Source organism: Vidua chalybeata, chromosome 21 (assembly GCF_026979565.1).
Source record: "Vidua chalybeata isolate OUT-0048 chromosome 21, bVidCha1 merged haplotype, whole genome shotgun sequence".
Taxonomy (NCBI): Eukaryota; Metazoa; Chordata; class Aves; order Passeriformes; family Viduidae; genus Vidua; species Vidua chalybeata.
In genome coordinates, this window is record NC_071550.1 from 8,024,728 (window position 1) to 8,049,355 (window position 24,628).

General features: G+C 45.8%; 1 protein-coding gene across 1 annotated transcript in view; it reads right to left on the bottom strand.

Moving 5' to 3' along the window:
• The window catches only part of PAPPA (pappalysin 1), a 173,869-nt gene that overhangs the window by 46,168 nt on the left and 103,073 nt on the right, over nucleotides 1–24,628 (bottom strand). The window contains exons 10-13 of the mRNA XM_053962175.1: nucleotides 23,607–23,803; nucleotides 6,180–6,293; nucleotides 5,643–5,778; nucleotides 1,886–2,099 (exon numbers count right to left, since the gene is read on the bottom strand). Of these exons, the coding sequence (XP_053818150.1) occupies nucleotides 1,886–2,099; nucleotides 5,643–5,778; nucleotides 6,180–6,293; nucleotides 23,607–23,803 (661 nt within the window). The remainder of the gene's footprint in view (nucleotides 1–1,885; nucleotides 2,100–5,642; nucleotides 5,779–6,179; nucleotides 6,294–23,606; nucleotides 23,804–24,628) is intronic.

A 24,628-nucleotide genomic window follows, 5' to 3' on the forward strand; every position in this document is an offset into this window, starting at 1 on the left:
TTCTCTGTTCTTCCTGGATTGGGTAAAATAACCAAAGAAAAAGACAGCAGGTGACAAGAAAGATGTCACCTATTTCCTGGCTGCACAGCTTAATGCACGACTCTTTCTACATGTTGGGTACATGAATTGCTTGGAGTTTTTGGTCCAGAAGAAAACAGATCTGGCTACCCCAAATGATCCCAGCACAAGGCAAACAGGGGACTGACTCTCCACTGAAACACTGTCATCAGTGGAAATAATTCCACTGATTTCAATTGCCTTTGGACCAGGGCTTTACTTTTGAGAGTTTCTAGATCCCTGTCAGACATGGGAAACTTTATGATCAATCCAGTGCTGGAACCTGCAAGACCTAAAACATTACTTTGAAAGAGTGTGGCTCAGATGGGGGTTTGGGAGAGCAAGGGGCTGAGATGGTTCAGTGCATCCTGAAAACAAAATGATGCCAAAAAAATCAAGAAGAAACAGAGGAGGCAAAAGGCAGGTGATTCTTCCTCAAGGCATTTCTAAAGGTTGGGCTGCTGGGCTGCAGAGGCTCACTGAAGTTTTGCCTAAGGGAGATGCATTTTTTATTAAAGAAATAACTTTCTAAACACAGAGCCCTTCTAGTTCAATAAGTGAACAAATGGTTCAATTCCTACTGAAAACTTGAGAGGGCAGTGGAATGTGGCCCCGTGTCTCAGTCCTCCTGAGCTCCCTGTTGCTTCTCACCATCTCCTTCCAGTGGGGCTTTCTTGCCCTTTTTCTGTCCTGCTTCGGCGCTGGGATTTGGCCACACTTCCACCACCAGACTTCTCATCTGAAACTTGATCCTGCTGTCTTTGGGCCTCTGAATTTATACAACCTATTGCACACAATGATCAGACGCTTTGAATCTAGGTCAGAACACACTGACTGGATTGATTTAGCTATAGATATACTCCTTTTTTTAAATTTATTTTCCCTTTCCTCTCCCCCTTCTCACTCTCCCGCCTTTCCTGGAATGAAAGCAGGTCCTAAAAACAAGCCAGAACATTATCAAAAAACCTGACAGCTTGCTTAGGAGGCTGAGCAGAGGTTTGCTGGGATATGCAACTTGTTTTACTATTGCTGCCGCTCTGGTATGACAACTGCTCACAACTTTGAATTCACAAAGGGAGAAAAAAAATTATTCTTTCAGGGGTTTTGCTAAATTCTCTCCTCTTCTTTTCAGTGCCTCGCTGAAAGGATCCATGAAGCTGCTGCACCAGAGGCCATGAAAGGTCACAATCTCTGTGGGATGCTGTAAAGCAGAGACTGAGAGGGGTTGGTGGTGATCTATTGATGTGTCTGTAATAACAACAAGAATAAAACGGTAGCCATAAACCTTTCATCCTGGGGGGTCCCACAGAGCTTTTCAGAATAGGGGCCGGATCCAGAGAGGTGCTGAGGGCCTCACCCAGCCATAAAAGCACGGCAGATGCTGATGGCCATGGCCCTGCAGCCCAAGGCTGAGCACCTGGCAGGATCCAGCACCTCCAGGGCACAGGCACCACTCTGTGTCCTCGTGGTCCCTTCCCTAGGAGGTCCCCTGGCACTCTGGCAGCACAACAGGGTTCAGATTGAACTGGTGTATGAGTGGCCAACACGATGCTGGGCTGGGGAATGTGTGCAGAGTGAACTGGCCCCAGTTCCAGCCTTGGCATAAAGGAGGGAGGAGAAAGGAAGAGGAAATAATTCACTAACAGCATCCCGTGCGGGTTAAATGTCCCATCCATCCTGATCAATGAGAACACTGCCGGTTTTTTACCCGTGACACAAAGGGGTCAGCAGGGTTCAGCTGCTGTGCCCCTCCTGCCTCCTCCCCAGCCCCGGCCGGCACTGGGGGTGGTGGGTGTGAGGCAGAGGGAAGCAGGGCTGACACGCTCACCTCTGCTCCGCAGGGCTGTAGGTCTGTCCTTGCTGGCAGCTGCTGATGGTGATGGGGTCGAAGTTGTGGAAGGAACGCAGGGCCACCCCGGAGATGGCCACAAACTGGGAGCTGAAGCTAATGAGGACAGCCTGGGTGTGATAAAAAGGGTGACTGAGGTCATGGATGACGGGGATAATCAGGGGATTGTTCCTGCAGCTCAGGACGTGGACACCTGCCAGAGGAGAGACAAGATCAGAGGAAGGGTCAGGCTTAACACAATTGCTTCCCAAAGCCGTGGGCACTTCAGAGGCATTTCACCCAGAGGAATGGCCCTATAGAGCTGAAAAGTTATGGTAAGCTGCCTGGAGGGGCTTCCCAAATCGCTCGGGAGAGCTTAGCAGAGAAGCAGATCCCTCCAGACAGCTGAAGAAAGGCTGCCATTCTCTCTGCGAGCGCGGCAGGCCCTCGGAGCCGCTCCTTTAGACCACAGCTACGTTTCTATTGTGCTCTGGTAAATCAGGAGCAACCAGCACGGGGGAAGCAGAGTCACACTATTGTAAAACGGGTCCTGGAGGACACTTGGAGCCTTTATATGCAGGATCAAACAGTGCCGGCAGGCTGGGGGGCTTTGTGCACCAGGGTCGGGACACCAGCAGCTTGTTTGGAGCTGTGCATGTCATTAGCACTCAGTGTAAAACTTTTTTTGCATGAGTTTTCTACTAAATTTGCCCAGATTTCATTTTTTCTTCAATAGTTTTGAGCCTTAGGGTATCTTGTTCTTTGGAAGAAAAGGCGGATTTGGTCCTGGAGATAGAAATGAGGGTGGTGGAGCCATTGAGGATTTTACAGGTGATGTCACTCAAGAAGAAAATAATTGTGTTCTGGGGAAATAGAAGCATCTCAAGGTTGTGGTGCACAGGAACACCAGAGAGGTGGCAAGGAGACTTCTGAGTCCCGTTTGTCCAGTGGATAAGGCACTCAGTGACAGCTGGGGAGAAATTCCCAACCTGAATTCAAATGGGCCAAACTCATCTCAGGGGGAAGACAGAGGACAGACAGCTGTCAGCTGCCCTCAAAATTCATTAATTGAGATTCATGGCCTGCTGGCTGCCTGCAAGGCTCTGCCTCCACAGCTCCATGGCATCACTCCGAGGATCAGCTTGGCTCCAGATCCATTTGCTTCACTGGAGCTCCCCCAGCAATGGCTTTGGCCCAGGCTCCTTGGCTACCCTGATACACTTACAAATTTGAAAATAAAATCAATTTTATTTGAATGTTTAACTGGCTCAGGGATTTCTGTTATTATTTTTTTCCCCAGTTCGAATTTCTTGACTCAAAAGGGAAGGAATAAAAAGGCTTTCATTTTTCTCCTTAGAAAGTGATTTCTTGTGAATTAAGACAAACTCTTTAAACATATATCTCCCACCCTCTACTTAAAAAAATCTTCCTTTAATAATAAAAAAATAATATAAAAAAGCAAGCCTCTTTTTGTTTTGGTCTTCACCTGACCCTGAAATAACCTCCCTGTCTACTTGCCTCCCAGAAGTCTTTTGATATCAGCTCCTTGTGGAACGGTGCACGTTTCTCACTTACAAACAGGTGCAGTTAATACTCAAAATCCCGGGTTCCCAAATTCCTTGGAAGTTTCTGCCTTCTCTGATGGAAAGCCAAGACCTTATGGTATGAAGCTGTTTATTCACTTCTATTTCATTCCTTGCACTCAGGTGGTGTCCACAACAGAACAGACCCTCAGAGCTGTGCTGCAAGTTATACCTGACCCTGGCCAGGAAAACGGTGCTTGGACAGGTGAAGGTTTCTTAATTGCCCTGAAATACCCATGAAGATGGTACAGGTGCCCATGGGGGCAGTCAGAGCTCTCTCAGGATAACCTCTATTTCTGCAGCTCTGTACCCATCTATTCAGCTCAGCAGCTGAACCCTGGTGTCTACGATGGCTCTGAACAAACAGTGCTGAGGTGTTTGGCATCCCAACCTCTCCATCTCCTACCAGCACTCAAAGGAAGCTTCACATTAATTTCTGGGAGTCCACTTGCTCTGATCAAGGCAGGAAACTGCATGTCTGGATAAGATATTCTTTGCTCGTGTCAACGTCTTCAGCACACTGGGGACTGATCAAGATTTAAATTATTGCTACTTCCTTTTGGATGTACTTTTAGTTTGCCACGAACTTCTGCTTAAGGCTCATTGAGTGTCTCAGTCAGTCCTGCCCCCAGTGCATGCCAACATTTGCATCTCAGCTGCAGTTTCCAGCTTGCCGTGGTGATAATTCAAACACATGAAACACAATATCCAGGAAAAGCACTTTATGTCCCTGTCAGAACTCAAACAGAACAGCAATGGGGAGCTCTGCCTGAGTGAGAGCTGCTGGGTAGCCCACCTACACCTCTCCTCTGCTCCAGGCAGCCTCTTCTGAAAGGTCAAAGGGGCTTTTCCATGATGAAAGCAGCATTTCAGCTGGGATGACATCCAGACATCAGGCTGAGCCATGCCAAACTCATGTTGCAACTTCATTGAAGATTTCAAAACCTAACCCTCAGTTTCCTCTTTGCTCCTCTTTCTTGTTCTCTTTCTCTCCCAGTCTGCCTGTCTGTCCCTATAAAATGTCACATTAAGTACTGCTGGCATGCTCGTGTCTCCATCATTTATTTCTCAGAGGGATAGAGCTATGTGCCACTGTTTTGCAAAAGGAGGGTAAGATTAATCCAAGGGCTCTGGCAAACTGGGAGCCATCCTGACTCAACCTGCACAACTTGCTACAAATTTCAGTTTGTTCTTGGACAACAGACACACCACATGCATTTCCTTTGTTCTCCTCCACACCCCACCAAATTCTGTGTTATCCTGGATGCTCATCCAACACTTGTCACTCTGTGTTCCTTCTCCTCATCACTAATGGGAAGCTCATTGGAGTTTCAGCTTGTTAAAACTGAAATGCTAAAACAGAAAGATGGGAGATGGGAGTTATGTTTCCTTAAAAACTGCTCTCAAGGTGACTTGGCCAGCTTTCTCCTCAGTGGAGAAAAAAAAAAAAAGGCAGAGAACATCTGGAAAGGGATTATGCAAGTCCTACCCTGACACAGAGTTGGGAACTAGGGAGAGCTCCTGGGTTGTGGAGCTTAAATGCAGCCTGGATCAATTCACCAGTCACAACACCCCCAGTTTAGGGCCCTGTGCCAAGGGTAGAGACAAAACCTGTCTATGCCAGCACTTCAGCACAAGAGCAGGTCCTGCCTCTGTCGGGCACATCTGCTTGAGGCCATGCCAGGAGCCTGGCAGAGCCCTGGAGCTAGACTTTCACCACCTGAAATACTTCACCTGGGGAATTCTGATCATTAAATGGTTCTGGAGACCTCCCTGCAAGCAGGCCTGGAGATGACCCAGCACTCCCTGTGAAACAGAAGCCTTTGCTGCAGCAGCTGGTGCAGGTCCCTCACTCCCTGCTGCCAGGGGTTCATCTGCAGCACCATCAGTGTCTCTCCAGGGCAGTGCTGGGTGTGAAGTATTGAGATAGTGCTGATTTTAGTGACTGAAGAGGAGCTAGTCACCCCTGAATGGATAGTGAACAGCTATGGAGTAATGTCTGTATAAAATAACACATAATTTTCAACAAACTCTGTGAGACTCAGGGACTGGAGCATTGAGCAAGCACCTTTTTTGTCTAGTTCTGAAAAAACCTGAGCAGGAGTACTGGTGAATGGGGGCATCACCACATTAAGCAAGCAGTAAAGAGGGAGTTTAATACAACACAGTCTTACCAAGGTCATGGCTTTGCTCTTTGGTGTCAAACAGCTGCACACCAATGGTCTCCTGCTTCTGGTCCAGGTAGTAGGTCCCATCAGTGACCAAGTGGACAAGGACTGCTGCAGCCACCATAGGCTGGGAAAAATAAGCCTGGGAAAACACAAACCCCACAAAGCCTGAGGTGGAGAACTGTGGTGGGCTTTTAAAAATCCCCAGGAGCCAGTCCAGGACTTTTAAAAGAAGATTTCCCATCCCAGGTCACACAGAAATCTCTTCCAATCTTTCCTACACAAACTAGATAAACTCAAGTCAAACAGCCCTGAAGCTGAACTCTCTCAGAAATTCAATAGCCTTGTCACACATGAGGGGACTTCACTACTGACTCTCTAGACAGTGCTCAAAAACATTGTTTTCTTCTTTTGCTCTAAACATACTTCAGAAAGGAGCAGCTTGTGGCCCTGGGAAGGCTGGCCCACAATATTTTGCCTGCTGTAGAATCTTTGTAGAGGCAGGCAAAGAAGAAACTTCTGAATGATGTGTGAACTTCCTACCTTCAGCCAGAAAATGGTCTGTGTCATGTGGGAGTACTGGAAGTTGGCCGTGCAGGGATACCAGGCGTACTGGGACACGCCATCATTCAAGTCGATCACCTTGGTACGACACATCTGCAGCAGGAAAAAAAAGAAACACCAAAACTGACCTAGAGGACAGCAAGGAAGGATTTTGACTGCTTGAAGTAGGGAAACAAAGTCCAGATGCACTCCCAGGATAAAGTAATGCACAACAACTGTGCTTCTAAATACCATGAGATTATTCAAAAATTTAAGTTTCCAGGTGTTGCACCCCAGTAAGAAGAACTGAAACATGAACAGGAGCTAAAGACTCACAGCAGCAGGATGGCAGCCAACAATCTCCTCTGAATTTGGTCATTGGTCAGCATTTAGAACAACTTTGCTCCCCTCAAATGGACCAGGAATCTTCCCACTGGAGTCCAGGTGAGGATCACTTCTGAACACCCCAGCTCCCAGTGCAGACAGTGTGGAGCTGCCTCCACGGTGCTCCAGCACTGCCCTATTTAAACCTGATATTACTGTAACCCCAGAGGAGCCACACATAGCCTGCAAACTTGGAACCAGGTGTAGCCAGGAAAGTCCTGCCTCTAGAACCCAATTTAAGCAAACTGGTTTCCTCTTTCACCAACCAGTTCTTCAAGTGGAATCACCTTCTTCCTACACCTGCAGCCTCTCCATGGCAGGCAGCAGTGAGATTGGAGGCAAACTGCTCTTTTCAATGAAGTGCATGATTCCCAAGTCCTGTTATGGATGAAAAGCTAAAAAAAAAAGCCAGAATCTGAGTACCAGAGAGCCTTGCAGTGCCATCAGTATGTCAGACGTGAAAATGAAGCTGCAAGAAATGGTCAGAATTACCCTGAAAACACACTGCTCAGTGAAGCTGCTTCAAAAATGAAGCATGAATGACCACAGCCTTCACCTCCACAGCGAACAGAAAAAAGGGAATATCCACCATGGAAAAGGTTATTACTGCATTAGAAGGATCCTTATAGCTGAGGCTCCTGGAGCATCTGAAAAGTACCTGTTGCATTCACAACCATTTGGTGAACTCACTGACTGTCATTACCATAGGAACAGATGGAATTCCTTGTGCTGATGTGCTGTCAGTAAAGCTCTTCCAATCAGCAATTTTTAATATTAATCCAAAAAGAGAACCCTGAATTGAAACAAGAAAATCAACAGCCATCCAAAATCCTATGCGCACTCGATAATCCTGCATAGAAATGCCCTCTTGGTCCTGGCAGGCAAAGGCTGGGCACTGCGAAGAGAGTTTGGGATGCCTGGGAATGAGAAACCAGATTGGCTAAAAGTGAGGTAATCCCCTTTAAAATCTGAGTCCCTCAAGATCCAGCACAGAGGAATCTTACAGGCAAAACATAAATCAGCTTTAATGGGCTGGGAGAAGATTTTTAGTTTATTTATTTTTTGAAACAACTGGGACCAAGCTTCATTGAGGCTAGCCAGTGGATAGTGTTACATTTTACAGCAGAGCAAGGCTTTACATAAACTATCTTTGGCATTTGAAATCCAGGCCAGCAATTCGACATGTTCCGTTTCGCAACTCTCCCTTCTTGCATTTTCAGCAGCCTGTCTCTTGTTGGGAGCATGGTTTTTATTTTAATACCTCTCCAGCTAGGGAATTTATCTTACCCACATCTGCAGTATACATGGTCAGAGAGCTCTTTGACATGAACAAAGGTCCCATTACTTTTATACAATTTTGTTCTTATTCTTACTTCTCCTCCTGCTCTCTTGCTCCAAAAAGGTGGCTGAAAGAAACACAAGCACTGACTTTCGATACTTTTTAAGTGCCACTTAATCGATGAGTGAAAACTTGTATTAAGAAATCACTCAGAGCTTCACCAAAAGTTTGATTCTAACCCAAAATAAACCCCTGCCGAGGTGGGCTGGAAATCTCTGATAACTTTTAAATGCCTTGTTTGATTTGTGTGCGTGTGTGAACCCTAGCACTTTCTGCTTCTGCTGGAGAATATTAGCAACCATCTGAGCATTGCATAAAATGGCCTGTGTTCAGGCCACGTGGGCTGTCAGACTGGCCTGGTTTGAGCAGGTTAGATAAGCTTCCTCCTGCTGAGGCTGATCCATTGCTACCAGACAAGTGTTTCAAAGTGGTCCTGGGGTAAAAGGCTCCTTTAGAACAGTCTACTTGAGAAGTGTGGGAAAAGTCTAAGAGAGATGAATGGCTTCAAGAGCCTCTTCCCCACTTGTTGCTGGCCAGTAACCTTAGCTAATGGCAAAATAAAAAGTTCTTTAAGTTTCTCTGGAAAGAATTGGGTTGGATAAACAGCTCCTGTCACCTACAGACTCCACCATCTCACCAGGCTCCAACACACGTGGTAAATCCAACCCCATTTCAATTCTGCCCAGACAGTGAATGTTACATCACACCTGCCAAGCCTGAGAATCATCTGCTAGAAGAGTCTTTCACACTTCTGCTTTTAAGGCATCCCTAGACTGTGGCAGCAGCCCAAAGGCCCCTATTAATTAATTAGGTTAATGGTTGGACTCAATGATCTTAGAGATCTTTTCTAAGCTAAATGATAATGTGATTACTGTAGCACCAACACTTTTAGAACCACAAGTTCCAATGGCCTGGAAGACAGAATATCATCTCTCTCATCATTGCTATTCACAGGAATTCACACTTATGAGAAACAGACTATATCCTAGCGTCCTCCAGTTTGCTATAGTGATGCAAACCAGCAGCTAAAGCACCTGACAGCTGCGGAGGGAAGAATGCATAGATAGACTTCTCATTTCAGGGTGTTACCAAACACTGAAGTATTTGCTTTGAAGAATGACAGCATTGCACATGCTCCAAACTTCACTCACTGGGGCTTATCCAGATTCTCAGACCCACACAGCAAGTGGGATATCCACAGGAGCTTAGTATGTGCTCCAAAGTATGTGGCGACTATTTGTGTCTAGTTACTGGAAGCCCATGTCATCCCCCTCCTGAGGAAGCTGCTTTCAATTAGAAGAGCTGATGTCTGTTCCTCTCAGAGGTTCAAATCCAGCTCGTCTCCCACCCACACATTTTGTACACAAACATCAGCAGACAGAACGATCAAGGCCAGGGAGCACTGTGGGATCTTCCCACAAGAGGGAATGCCTGGAGGATTCCCTTTGACTGATTTATACAACCTCTTGTCAATCAAAGGCACAACATGTTCTTCAAACCGCCTCTCCTGTTTTCCTTCCCTTACTCAGGGGGACTGAGGAATGTGTCAGCAGAAAGGGAAAAGTGATATATTGGGAGCACTTAGCTTTTTGCCACATCAAAAACACATTTACTATTGCAATCAACTCCATTTCCTTCAAAGTAATATGGGAAAATTTGCTGAAGAGCAAATTTTGGAAGGCGCCCTTGTGAATGATTCCCAGCCATCCCATGACTGCAGGCAATGTGAATTTGCATTGATGGGTTCCTGTTGCAGCTGAACTACATGTTAAGGATCACAAATCCCCTGGACTGGGCACTGGACTAGATCCCAGCCAGCTGTGGCAGTGCATGGCCCCAGCACTTGGCTTCTCCAGGCCTGGGCTCCCTGTCTGGAAGATGAGGATGATGTTCCCCCACGCCACACAGGTGTGCTGAAGATGAAAACTATGAGCTATGAGGCACAAAAAGATTTTCAGATGTCACTGAGAACACACACAGGTGTGAGGATACAGCTCCCCACAGGAATGGGCTAAACAGAGATCCCATCCCACTCTGACCTTCCCACCGAGCAAGCACAGTCAGACACCACAGGCTTTGCACACACTGGTGGTTCTCAGCAGTAACATGGAAATAATTCTAAATGCAGGCAGAAAAGCTGCTATTTAAGCTTGAATGTTGCCCTTCTCAGCTCTGGCACCATGGTTGGAGCGGACGTGCCTGTCTGAATGCCCAGGGGCAGCTGGAAACAGAGCTAACCTCCAGTGCACAGATCTGTCTGCTCCCAAAATCCCATCTGGTGAACCATGGCAGGGCCTCCTCCAGACTGTGTCCTCAAGCTCTGTCTGGCTGTGAGGGGCATCGTGGGCACTTGGTCAGGCAGTGGCAAGCATCCTCCTTCTGGAGAGGAGGGTGGAAGTGGAGATTGTGCTCCAAAAGCTTCCTCTCCCCACTCCTTTCTACAGGGGACTGTGCTGCTGACACTTCTGCACCCAGACAGACAACTCAGAGTGTTTCTGGGATGAACCAGGCTGTACCTTGTCCTGTTGGCAAAACTGCAACCATGGAGCAGGCAGGAACAAGATCTCTTGGTAAAACCCACAGTACCAGCTATTTATTGAGCACAAAACATCCTCAGTGAGGCTGCAGAAGTGCACAGAAAAACTCACAGACCAATACAAAACCCATGGAGGCACAAACAGAACATCTTCTCTTGTTTGAAGGTCCAGCTAAAGAACAGATTTCAGATGTAATATTCTGACCTACAGTATTCTACAATAATCTACAATATTTATCTGTTTGCTCTGCAGAATGTTATTTGTATTTAACTCAACACATGCCAGAGGATCCCAACCATGACATAAGCAGCATTTTAACACATCCCTTACAGCTGAAAACTTTCTCCCTCCCTTGCCAGACTAGGGTGCTGGCACTCACCCAGCCCTTTTATTCTTAAATATGTTATTGTTCTTGCTAACCTACGGTTAATCTTACCCAAGGATGAGAAACTATAGTGTAGTTGCTAAATATCAGAAAGGTTCCTGCTTGTTTATTGCCCAATATTGTAAGGCAGCTTGACTGCCACATGGACACCACCCAGTTTGCCGACTGCAGCACAGACCTCCAATCTGTTCCCAAAGCTGTTGCACTGCTTTTCTCATTTAGGCTGGGAATTGGGTTGGAGTTAGGGAAAAATGAAGTTGCCCACGAGTGAGCACCAAACCATTAAAAGGCCTCCAACAAACACCTCCAACCCCAGCCAATTTCTCTCACCATTCCAAACCTCAGGAGCCCACAGAGCTCAAATGGAAATTGTACGCACAGCAGCACAAGGAATTGTGGTTTTCTTCTAGATTCTGGTCAGAAGGGCTTTCGGACAAGTGTCTTTATCAGACATCTTTGTCAGTGGACTTATCCCATCAGAAATCTGAGCCCAGAGTTGCCTGCCCAACTGTGAATGTCAGCCTTGGGCCATTCCACATTGGCCTCTAAAACTTAAGGAAACATTCAAAGCTACTTTCCCCAAAGTACACATATTTACTATATGTATACGGTACACATATACTGTATATGGTACACATATTTAACTTTATGTGCACTACTAATGGGTTTCTTTTGCATAAAATAAAATAAAAAACTAAAACCAAATCTTAGATTTAGCAGCAGAGAGTCTAAACATAAAATGAGGGAAGAAACCTGAGTCTCTCTCTTTCAACAGCCACCTTACAGTCTACTTGCTACTTCCATGGCAGCAACTTCCCCTCATCTCTGATGCTCATCAGCTACAGATTCTCCTCCAAAACTCTCCTTGTCCTCTGTGGCTGACAACACAGTTTTACTGTTTCATGTTCTTTGTCTGCTATTACTGGTTTTCATTGGGGTCCCTAAAGGTCTGATGGCAAAAGATGAAAAACTGCAGCGTGTCCTGCTCCAGGACAAAGGCCTGTGGGCAGGTGATCCAGAGAAAAGCTTTATCAGCTGGAAGCTGATGAAACTCCCGGGGTAACACACTGATGCTATATTACTCCCAGATTCAGTTGGCTCAGAAGTCAGAGGAAATCTCATCTGTCAATTTTCCCTGTGTAATGAAGAACAGGATTTGGCTGTGGGATTGGGAAGCAGCTTACATCTCCTGCAGGATGAAATAAAGCCCCGCTGCCACTCCCTGTGTCCAGTCTCAGCACAGCCACGTCCACTTTGAACCTGGAGCAGCTGATGTGTCTGGACCTTGCAGACTCTGTATCCCATCAGCATGATATTACAGCTTCCTCAGCACAGAGCTACAATTTTCAGCTGAAGATTTGGCTGGATTTTTTAGTAATTGGAAAGTGACCTTTCTGTGAAAACACCACGGACAGGGCACCAATAGTTTGCCTGCAATGTGACATTATGATAAATTCCTCTACTTTACAACAATAGTGTTCATCTCCAAAGGGAAATTTCCTCAGAGTTTTGGGTGTAACACACGGCTGTGATTCAGAAATGAGTGGGAGATGCAAGGTCTATTTCATTTTGTCATGTAAGCTGGTTTAGATTGAGGCAAGCGAAAAGGAGCTACAGGGATTTCCATTAGATGATGGCCCAGATTGCATGTGTATTCAAGGTGTGTTATTAACTTTAGCTTTCTCAAAAATGCAGTTATTTCACTTCCAAAGAGATGGTATGAACAATATATTTCCATTTTTAAATTGTACAGACCTGCATTCTTTGAGCTTTCCTTTGAATTTCTGTTATCTCCAGATTCAAAGCAAACTTCATTTAAAACCAGTGAGTTCAAATCAAAATCACATCAAACCATAAACTTCACATGGCATACCTGAAAAAACTGTAAATCAGTTCTGACTGGCCCTATCCCAAACTCACATGGGCTTTGACAGCCAGCCAGGTGTAATCAAATATCTAGGATGCTTGCTGGACTCATGGAAAAAACCAATATGGAGTTTTGATTTTCCAACAAAACCCTAACCAGATGATTTTTGCACGGTTCAAAGGATCACCACGAGGATGCCAGTTAAGCCAAGGCCAGACACTACAGAAAAATGGATTGAGAAAAAGAAGAAATAATTACACTAATGGGATTTAAAAATCAACTCATCTTTTACGGCAGCCCACAAGCAAACCCCAGCATCTGGAGCTCATGGGTGCAATTTGCACATGCCCCTGCTTCTCTTGCCATTCAGAGATGGAAACTGAAGGGATGCAGAACCAAGAGATAGTTCTGAGTGCACAACACAGTCTCCTTTGCAGCACATGAAAGTGCAATCCAGAGATCTGACATGTGCTCCTGTTTATTCCTGTCAGTCCTCTGCTATTTCTTCAGCTTGGCAGTAGGACATAAAGATGCTGCTCTTAAAAAACAGCATCTTCCACACCAGCACTGCCGGGATCCCACCTCAGGATCGAGCAGCAGAACCCAAACAAGAACTTATGCCTTCAGTTCTGCAAGTATCAGCCTCATTAAAACCAAAAGACATTTTCAAGCTGCAGCACAAGCTCCTGTCTACAACTTCCACATTACTGCTCACAGAAGTGTGAAGGCATTATAGACTGATAAGTGCTTTAGCAGACTGTATATCCATCCACTGGAGAGCAAGGTTAAACAAATACAGGAGCCAGAACATTATTGTTGGCTGAGCGCTCGGGTTCCCGAGCTGCCCGTCTCTAACTTGAGCGGGCCAGGTCCACTGCAGCACAGCTTCGTGGAGCCAAGGCTGGCCGGGGGGTGCTGCTGCAAAGCAAAACAATCCCATCCCATCAGCTTTCATCACCGAGAAGCAGAGCAAAAGCAAATTTTTTTTTTTGTTTTTCCTTTGACTGGAGAGTTTCATTCGAGAGCAGCTGGCACCAGAAAATCAAACTGTCAAAGGCAGAATGTGGGCCACACTTTAGGAGGATCCTAAATATATTTTTGTTATTATATTCATAGTTCTGGCTCACTAGATTCATTGTACTTTTGCAGCTCCTGTAAGGCAAAGAGGGGTTGGTACAATCCACTTGGTAACATCCCCTCCTTCCTTCCCAGAGCTGGTGCCATACATTTGTTTGGATGAAGAAAACACACAGCTAAGTAGAAAAAAAACACAAAAGGAACAACAACAAATCCCTTAAGAACTTGAGTTCTCCATCAGATAACACACTGGCTGAGGTGGACAGAGATGCTTAGAAGCACATAGACAATGACACTAATAAAAAGAGAGATACATAAGAAAGAAATTAAGCCACATTTTTTTTTTTTCAGCTCTCAAGCAGGAAAAAAAACCTCTTGTTTCTTTTGGTTCCAGTAATTTAGGAGCAAGTCCTAAATATTGCCATACCTCGCCCCAGCTCCCTGCACCACCCTGAGTACTCAGGGGGCACAGGAGCCACTTCCCAGAGATGTGACCCAAGGCAGGTGCCACCCTGAGCCCTGCAGACCCCTCACTAAGCTTCGCCTGTGCCTGAGGCAAACAGCCGTGCAGTGGTTAATGTCAGCCCTGACCACATGATCACACTCAGAAAAGGTCAAAAGAGTGATTTTTCATTTAAAAACATCTGTGTGTTTAAAGAACAAAACTTTCTCATGTGCAGAAAACCAGGGGTTTCCAGTACTTTTATTTCCAGAGTTAAAGCTGTGCTTTTCAGCTTTGTTTAGGGTTATGGCCCATGTAAACACACTGTGTAAACCACACACTACACTCAGCACACAGTGTTTCCACAGGCAGGGATAATTGGGGGTGCAAATCTCTCTCTCCCTGGCTCCTTTTCCCTCTCCAGGCTGCTCAGCTTTCCCCACTGTGCTCCCAGTGAGCCAGCCAGACACCCTGTTGTTGTCCTTCCCTATATGAAGACGTACACATGCCTCTAATCCTAAGGGTGTAAGTCTGCTCTGGGCTGTCAACAGGCCTTAATTGGATACATCCAGGGAGATGATGCATTGGGAAGAGGCCCTGAATTTAATAGGAAAAGGGAGGCTCCAGAGAGGCACCAGGGGAATGTGGAGGGGGGATTGGAGGAGCTGCCCTGTGCTCCAGGGAGCAGTCACACCTCAGCTGGCAAAACCTTTCCATTCCCATCCAACTATCAGCCCTACATCAATGGGTATTAATTGAGATTAAACCCTCTGGCTTGTTTTTCAATACCTGAAGTTATTGCTTGAAGAATGTAAATCAAAAGGTTCCCCCTTGCTTCACTGGGCTTTTCCCACTGAAACTGCAGAGTAAGGGAACCACCATCCTGCAAACAAATTCCTCTGAATGAGCTGGACCATCCAGGCAGATCCACAGAGCAGCTGCTGCCTCCAACCCTTGCACATCTCCACCCAAGAAAAAGGCATGTCTGGGGAAGCCTGACACTCCCCTCTCACCTTGGAACAACCCTGGTTGCTCTGATAAACCCCAAACTCCAACAAATTAAGCCAAAATACTTGGAGCATTTAGTCCTTGATGTCCCAGGTTTGTAGGGGAGTTCAGAGGAACTCCCAACTGCTCCCAGAAGAAGTTACTGGAGGAATTAAAGTGTTGTGTGAAAGAGGAAGCTCAGCTTCTTCACCCTCATTGACTTCCAGGAGCAGGCTCTGAGAAGATGGACTGGCAGCAGAGGGGGTGGAGGAAGACCCAGCTGCCAAGGCTCAGCCTTTCTCACCAGGAACAACCTCTGGGAAACAGGTAAATTTCCACAGAGTGAGGCCTTCCCTCTCCAGCTGGTCCAGCTCACTGTGTACACACAGTGACAGAGCAGCTCTGCTGGAAGGCCAAATGTTTTAAAGGGGTTTGGATGAAGAAAGGTGTGAAGAAGGTCATCTCTACCCTGTGCTTTACCTTCTCCTCTCTGAAGAGTGACTTGTCTCCTCTGAGCATGATGATGCAAGGGTTAATTACCAAATAAATGGAAAAATGACATTCACTGCCAGCAGTGCTAAGTGTAGGGATTTTGGCCCAGCTACCAAAATGGCTAAGCAGAACTTGATGTTCTCCTGAGCTGAGGGCTTTTCCCAGAGAGGAGGTACATGTGGGGGCAGATAATAGCACTGATCCTGCAAATAACCATTTCCTGGCACGTGTGAGAGCTTGGAGCCAGACCCTGAGACGACAGTGGAAACCCAGTCCCCAAGAGATTCCTGCTGATAGCATGGGGGAGCTGGGCCACTTACCAGATGTGAATTTGAATTACCAGGGTGAATCATGTCTTCTTATCAGATTCCCCACTGAAATGACCTCAGAGGAAAGAGCGGTCCTCCAGCTTTGCAGGCAGCACTTCCAAAAGTGAGCACAGATGTGGGGTTCCTCCACAGTTACAACTCCAACTAAGGCAGCACAGCTCAGGAGAGACTTGGAGCAGCTCAACAGTGTATCCAAATGGTCCCCACTTTGTTGTTTGTTGGTTTGTTCGGTTGGTTTTTTTCTCTTTTTTTTTTTTTTTTTTTTTTTAATTTTTTATTATTATTATTATTAAAGCTGATTCTTATTTTCAGGTGGGGACAGAGGGGTTGTCTCAAGACACTTTTAGGACAGTACTGGGTAAATACCATCCTCCAAAACCATGCCTTTTAGAGGCATCTTAAGATGGTCACCCTGAAATTCATTGGCATTCAAAATATGAGGTGTCTTATGACAATGTGGGCTAAAGTGCCCACGGTACTCCAAACAAGTGGTGAAGACAATCCTTCATTTACAAGAAAAAAATAAATTCTTTGCTCCTGGCATGAGAAAGTTTACTTTCAGCTTAAAGAAATGACCGTGTGGTTTTGGGGATGGCATTCCGTTCTGCTGGAGAGCAGCACCCTGCCTGCCTGTACATCCGTGGTTTTGTAGCTACGTTACAACCCTGGAGAGCTCTGTTTACATATTTGACATGTTTCCTTGTGCAGAACATGAAACCAAATTACAGTGTAAAAGCCATTATGGCTTTGCTCTTGCACCCTTTTCCATCCCCTTCTCTCATTGCTTGGTTTAGATCTATCTGGGCATTTTTAACTGTGCTGTGTCGCCTGGCACTGCTTCAGGCAGGTTTATTTGCTGTTGCACAGGGAAATCATGGAAAAGCTAGTGAAGCCACATGCCAGGGAGCAGGGGGAAGACGGCGGGGCGGGGGTGGGATGAGAAATGCCCAGAACCCTTCATGCATGAACAAAGCAGACGTGTCGATGCATTTATGCAAAATCATTCTGCTCTGAATGGAGAGGGACCCAAGACAAACAACCTGGATGGGATGCAGGGGAGCTATCCCACGCTCACGGCTGGACATGCTCTGCATCCCAAGGCTTGTGAGCAGCAGCAGCAGACGGGGAGAGTGGCAGGTTGAGGGGCAAGGGCCGAGGAGGGGGGGGTCTCCTTTCAGAGGAGTGCATGTTAATGAGCTGCGCCTCTGTCGGGGGGTCCGGCTGCCCGGCTCGCCAGTGCCAGGGGGGTCCAAGCTGTTCTCTATTGATGCCTCTAATCTGGGTGGGTGGCTGGGTGTACAGCAGATATGATCATAAAATGGTAATTTACTTCCTAAAGAAGCACATAATCCCTATTGCTGCCCAAGACAATATTCCTTTCTTGCCTTTCTTTTTGCTTCTAGAAACAACAAATGGCATGGAATTCTGCTCTTGTTTCATTAGTGGTAAATCTCTCTTGGTTCTAGGAAGATGGGACCAATTTCCGGCACCTGAGAATTTTTGGTTTGACCTTCATCTCTGAAAAAGTCAGATTGAACCTCTCTGAGAGTACGGTTGGCTGCTTTGCTCTCTGCATCATTCTTTGTTTCTTTTATCTATTTTCTCTACAGTACACAAAGGGAACACAGTGTACCAGCCCCTGGTACTCACTGTTCTGTTTCCCTTAGATGACTTGCATATGTGCTCTTGAAAAATTATTCTAAAAACCAAGGGGGGAAGGGAGTGGAAATAAAAAAAAAAAATAATCCCTTGAGTGTTTGTCAAAATTGCTTGGAATCTCCTCTGACATCTCATTGTGTTCTCTCCATCCTCCCCTTACACAAATCAGCCAGAGGCTACAACATCAGCCATGGGGTCTGAGCTTTACTCCAACCAGGAGCAGAGGAGCACTGGAAGCCATGGGGGTGGAGGGGATCCCTGTCTGTCCTGGCTGGGAGCAGGCAAGCAGGTGAGGGGCAGCATCCTCCAGCCAGCTCTGAACTGACTTTCAGGGTAACGCTCTTCCTCAGCCAACTCTCTGCAAATGAGCCTTTTCCAAGCCAGCCTACCTAGAAATCCCATTTCTCATTTCATTTAACGCCCCAGAATGCTGAGATCATTCCTAAGTCATGGCACTGATGGTATGTGACACATCCTTGTAGCATCCCTCACCTCGGACCCTTGGCATGGACCACCTCCTCCAATGAGGCAGAGCAGCAAACAAACGTACAAATAAGGAGCAGTGGAGTTCCTTTGGCAGAAAGGTTGCAGAATTCAACTTTCCCGGCAAGTCAGGTGGAAAGCAATGTTCCCAGCCACTAAAGCAAGGAGATGGTGGGACAGTTTTCCAGTCCCTTTGTACTGGGAATGAACAGCCAAACTGTGCTAGGATCAGGACTGATTAATTCACAAACAGGATGATGTGAGGGGGCTGACAGAGCTAAAATGCAGATTTAATGACCTCAAACCCCTCCAGGGCTCTGCTCCCAGGCAGCAACTCTCAGCAAGCCCTGAACAGTTTTCTTTTTATCCAAGATGGGAACATTTCCCTTTCAAGACATCCTGAACTTCCTAGTCCTTGGGAGGTTTAGGCTCAGTAATTCCCAGTGCCTGCAATGTCTCTGAAGGATTTTGAGGTCTAATCATCAAACAGTAGCTTTACCTTTCCATCCTCCCATTTCCACCTCCATTAAACAGAACAGAAACCAAGCAATGTGGCTGTGATAAGGCTTAATTAATCACTGCACATTGAGAAAAAAAAAAAAAAAAAAAAAGAAAGAAAGAAAAATATCATCACTTAATCCAAGGAAGGAGGGAAGGAGCATTCCAGCCTGAATTTGCCTGACAGTCAGGGCCAGGCTCATGACGCAGCTCTTCAGCTTCAGGCAAAAGACCAAATTGGCTGGTCTGTAGTTTCCAAGGGAAATGAAGACAAAATTTTGGACCCCTGGAACTAACTTTAGACTGGGAGACTGTGTAACCTAAGCTGAAGCCCTTTAGTGGATCAGCCAGTACTGGAAATGAGCTCAGCCGCATAGAGCAAACCTACATTCCTCCTGTGACAGCCTGTGCACAGTGTCCAGTTCATCTTTTTCCAGAACTGGTCTCTGATCACTCATGGTTCCTCCATTAATGGTTTTGCTTAGTGGGATTCTGCCCTCATCCTCCAGAGCTTAGTGGTTCAAAGTCTGGCTCAGCTATAAATAACAAAGACATTTGCAAAGCAAATCATCTTATTAAAAATGGGTATTTTTTATCCCTCCAACCACAACAAAACTCTTACCGTTGAAGAGCAACAGGACTTGGCTGTGAATTGGGAAGTTCAAAAAGGGCCACTTGCAGAGCCGACAGACAGACACCCTCCCTCTTCTCAGCAAGATCACCCCAAAGGAAAGGAATGGCTTCTCCATTAAAAGTTGCAGGTTTCCTCTCTTTCCTCTCCTGCTCAAGATTACTCTATTTGCTGGCTCTGCTGGATCTTTGGGGAATTATCTTCAGCATTATATTTATTAGACAGAATAAAACTGCACGGCAGAGAACTTCATCATATTTCTCTTTAATTTTCTTATGGTATTTTCTTACCACTCTTGGAGCCCTTGCTCTACCATGTTATTTCTTTTAGTAGTCAGGATATTTTTGTGCTCCTGTCTTCTCCTTTTGTGGGCTATTCCAGACATACTGCAATTCTAGACATCTTTGCTGCTGGTGGAAGGTTTGCTGCAGCAAGTCTGGATGAGTGCAATTGTGGGAATGGTAATGGGGCAGGAGGGGGCCTCTGTTTGTGGGAAAGATGTAATAAGAATCCTCTTCCACAACTTCTTACTCCATAGAAGCCCCTGTGGGGTACCCAGAAGAGAACAGGGTGTGTTCTTTAGTCCGGGAATGAAAACGAATCCCAGGATCTGTCTGTGCCCAGCAGCCTTGGGAAAGAGTCCCCATTCAGTTAACTGTGCCTGAGCTGTGTGGCTTTTTCCATACACTGGAAAATCCAGCTCAAACAATGGCATAGGGCAAAAAAAAGTTATATGTATATATATATATATATATATATATATATATGTATACACGTATGGTTACTAGATCTAAACAATTTCTGCACAGCTGGGAGGAAATACAACAAAAGGCAGTTCCTGGAGGACTGTCCCTCTAAATCACCAACCCACACCAACAGCCAAGTCCTGAGCACACATGGCTGTGACAGGAGTCAGAGGGTCAAGAATCAGCCACCTAAAGACCCATTAGTCCCTTCCCATAACTCTCTGTTGTAAAGGCCCAAAGGGAAGCTTCAGGTCAATCAGTTCTCCAAAAGCAGGAGTGCCACCAGCAAGGAGAAAGGAAAAAATGGCATCTCCAGTGTCCTGTGATCAGCCTGCACTCATCTGCCTGTGCTCTGCTCACCCCAGCTGGTGCATCCCTCCTGGAATAGGTTTGTCAGAGGTTTCCTTCAGAGGCCTTAGCAAAATATCCAAATCCTCCCTGCTCAATGCAACTGACTCCAGCAAGAGAGACTAAGAGGAGCTAATGCACTCACCCAGCATAAACTGTGGCAAAAGAAAACTGATGTGCAAGGAGAGGCTGTTTGCAAACTCACAGCAGAAGAAAGAGGAAAAATAAAAACAGCTCAAGAGTGAGTAAAGCCCTTATTGCTGAATTCCTCCTGCAGCTGACAACAGGTAGGGAGCAGCATCTGCTTCCAGGTCTGTGGAAGACACGAGATTAGAAATCAAACTGCAAAATTACCCTGCATTGGTGTTTGCATTTCTGTGCTGGTGCAATGTTGCTGACTGGCCCTCTTTGGCTCTGAATATGATGCTGTCAGTACTGAGAATATTTCTTAATCAGCACTGAAGGGTGGCTGCCAGGAAAGTAGAAGTGGCTGTCTCTCAGTCTTGCTTCTGCAGAAAGGGCGATTGTTTAAAGGGGGGGCTGTTTGACCTTTCCATTTTTCAAATCTGTATCTCTTCGCCAAGACTGTGTCATTCTTTGTAAGCGTTTTATTGTTCAAAACAAATCTTATGCTGCGAACTTTCTTTTTTATCTCCCTTACTATGTTGCCAGTCGTCAGCCTCACACTAACAAGTGATGTAAGAGCCATCGCAAACTAATAACTAAGTATCCAAGGAAAAGCCAGCTGCAGACATGGGCAATGTCTGCAGTGAACTGAGCAAAGAGGTCACAGAAACAGCCCTACAATAACAAGAAAGTGCTCTCCAGCTTGTGCTTATCAGCAATCCCCCAACAGGTAAACAAGGCACATGGGCAGATATTGCTGAGAGATACCACGATGACCAACCAACTTGGGATGCAAACTCCTCAGAAAAAGCCTTGACAGAACTATGACAGTCATGCAGAGAACCTGGTGTTGAGATATCTAAGGATGAGAAACATTTTAAGTCAGGACATGCTTAAAATGTTTTAAAGCGCCTTGAGAACGCTGGGGCAATGATGAGAGGCGGGGATGGCTGACAAACAGGCAGCTTATGTATTCTGTATATTGCTGGGCACTGCACTCAAACATATCTTTCATGGCATTCCTGATGAGAAGCCAACACAAATGCCACTCTGATTAATCAGGAAGCTACCCAGCAACAACATGAAAAGTTTGCACAAGACCAACAAGCACACAACCTACTCTGAAAGGTATCTGGGTGAGGAAAGGTGCTCTTTTCATCAATACAGAAAACCCCTAAGGCTCAGTGCTTGTGCAGATAATGAAGCCAAACATGTTTACACACCAGTGATCATTACATGCAGCGATTAGAGGAGATCTTAGGTTAATTTTCATCTCCACAACCTAACAGACTGATGACCTGCTGCCCCACCTAACCTCTCCAGTGTGACAAGTCAGGTGCTTTCCCAAGACAACTGTCTTGTTCCTGGGGGAAACAAAAACTTTCCCATCATCTATATGATTAAAAAGGTCAATGAACCCCATGCACTCAAACTGGTGTAATAGGACCAGCTGAGCTAAAGCAACAATTCTTTTTGCTGGAAGTAAATAGCACACTGTTATCTCGCCAGGGGCCAGGCAATAACAGGAGGCATGTTCCCATTCACTCTGCCAGTGTGTGATACGCCACTGCTCTGCCTATAAATACAACAGCTTTTTTTTTTTTTTTTTGCCACTTTTTTTTTTTTTTTTTTCCTTAAACAAGGCTGTAACAACTTCATCTCATCTGGGTACAACAAACATGCCTGAGTTGTGTCTACACAGCAGGGCTTTCTGTTGTGTGTGTGCATGGTGGTGGTTTTTCCACCACAGGACTATGTGTTACCTACTGTGTGGTGTGGCTGAGCTCCTACCAGTGCTTCAGAGAAAATCAGGGCAGCTCTGGAGCAGCTGCACAGGGACAGAATGCCTGGGGACATGCCCAAAAAGCAGCACCTGAACTGGAGCCACTGGCCTTTGGTCTGCACAGGGATCTTGAATGAGAAAGGAGTTGTGAAGGCACAAGCAAGGGTCCAGAGGAAAGTTCCTTTTACAGTGCAAAATAATAAATGAGACCATGACAAAAAGTCAATACTAGGCTTGGGATTCTGTCTTGATTCTCTGCCAGCTAACCACGCTTTGTGCATTTAGAACTGACCTGGTCATTAATTTGTTACAGACTTGTGCGATGTGAGCAAGGCCAAGTCTCTTGCATAAAGATGTTTTCTCTTGCAAGCCAACTGGAAATGCTTAGCATTTACTATTCACAGAGAGATCTGCTTGTCATATCTGTGACACGGCACTCCTCTCTGCACTGCCCACTCAAGACACCTCTTGGATAATTAGATTCTTAGAAAAACTTTTCTGCATCCAACCAGAAGTCAGCCAAAGTTGATTAGTGTGATAAGTTCTGTGTCTCTAGTAAGGGACAACAGTGGGGGCTGAAGGAGGAATATACAAAGCAGCTCTTATACATGAAGAGTCTTTCCCTCTAGAAATCATCAACAAGCAATGTGAGCTTTCCCAAATCAGGTTGCATCTGAACTGTTGTATCGGCATCATGTACAGCTCTGTTTTCCAGACATCTATCTAATGTTTTTTTGAACTCATTTGGATCTAATTCTCTCAAAGAGACAAAAGGTAAAGTTATGGTAACTGGAGCTGTTTATGTTACAAAGGAGACATAGGAGAAGGGGGTTAAAGCTAATGAATGGCTTTGGGAATGGACAGGACCTTTCTCAGAATAGAACAATAGGGTGCTTTTATGGAACTGGGAGGCAGAAAACACAAAACTATTAAAAAAGAAAGAACACTCTTTTGTATTATTCGACATTAGCCTTCAGAACTCATTGCCACAAGCTCGTTCCCTGTGCTTGCTGTGAAGAGCCCGTCTATGTCTGTGGTGATGATGGTTGGGAGAGGTGACTCCTGCACAGCTCATTGAATCAACCCAGCCACAACTTCAGCCAGTTCCAGTTGGGTGACTGGGACTGAATTTCAACTCGTCACTACTAATCAGGCTCAGAAAGAGAGAAGTTGCTGCCAGGGGCCATCCTTGGTGAAGAAACAATTGAACAGGCAGGGGTAGCAGCACTCCTGAATGCTGCCCAGTGAGCTCCACCTGAGAGCATTGGTCCTTGCTGGGCTTCCAGGAGAGGAAGAGGAACAGGCTGTCCTTACCTGGGTTGCTGCTGGCTGACCAATGACCACCCACCCTGGGCACTGCTGGTCACTGTGGTGTGAGACAGAGACGTTGGAAGCCCACTGATCCAGGAAGCCTTTGGGAGTGTAAACGCCACAGTCTTTGATGCTGGTCATTTGCTCAAATTCCTCACAGACTCCATCACCATCGTGGAAATAGCACCTGCTGGGTTCATCTGCCAGGGGAAACAGAGAAAACAAACTACACGTGTCTGCAGGGTAGTTTTTAGGACCTGATACCATCAGTGGTCATGTATCTGCTGTGTCAGGTCACTGGGAGGTGGAAACATGGAAGCATGGAAGTGGTCAATGACCTAGAAGTGATATTGACCACTTCTAGGTCATACCAAGGTGATTTAAATAAAGCCAAACAACAATAGACAACATTTGTATTGGGCAATTCCCTGAAGCTATTTCCCAATGTTAGGGGGGTTCTGCTTATTTTCATCTATCTCCTTTTTAAAGACACAGAAGAAAGCAGAGATAGAAAATACAGAGAGAGGCAAATGTGGGTGTTGGCATAATTCCACCAGCTGGGATGGAAAAATGCCAGCAGAGGATTTGGTCTAAAATGTTTCCCTTTTTGTTTTTAAAAGATATCTGCAAATCAACAACAACAACAGCAACTGTGGCTGTAGAGATAGTGAAAACTGCCAAGTTCACAGTTGTAGTGACCAAAGGGCCAAACAGATCTGTTTATCCAAGGCAGATACAGTACACACAGTGTGAGGGTGAGTTTGCCACATAAACACACAGCTTCAACCAACATGACTCAGATTTGACCTGAAAGGATCAAAAGCAGCAGGAGACTTTATTATCCTTGCCCATTTATTCTGTGGCTTCTCTAATGAGACTGCCAACAAAGATGCCAAATTTTTGAGGTTGTTTCTGTAACACTGGCCCATTAAAAACTGAACTAAGATCCATCTACTCTTTTCAAACAGACTGCATAGCAATAATGACTTTCAGTCATTAGAGTACTCTGTGAAATGGAAACCTTT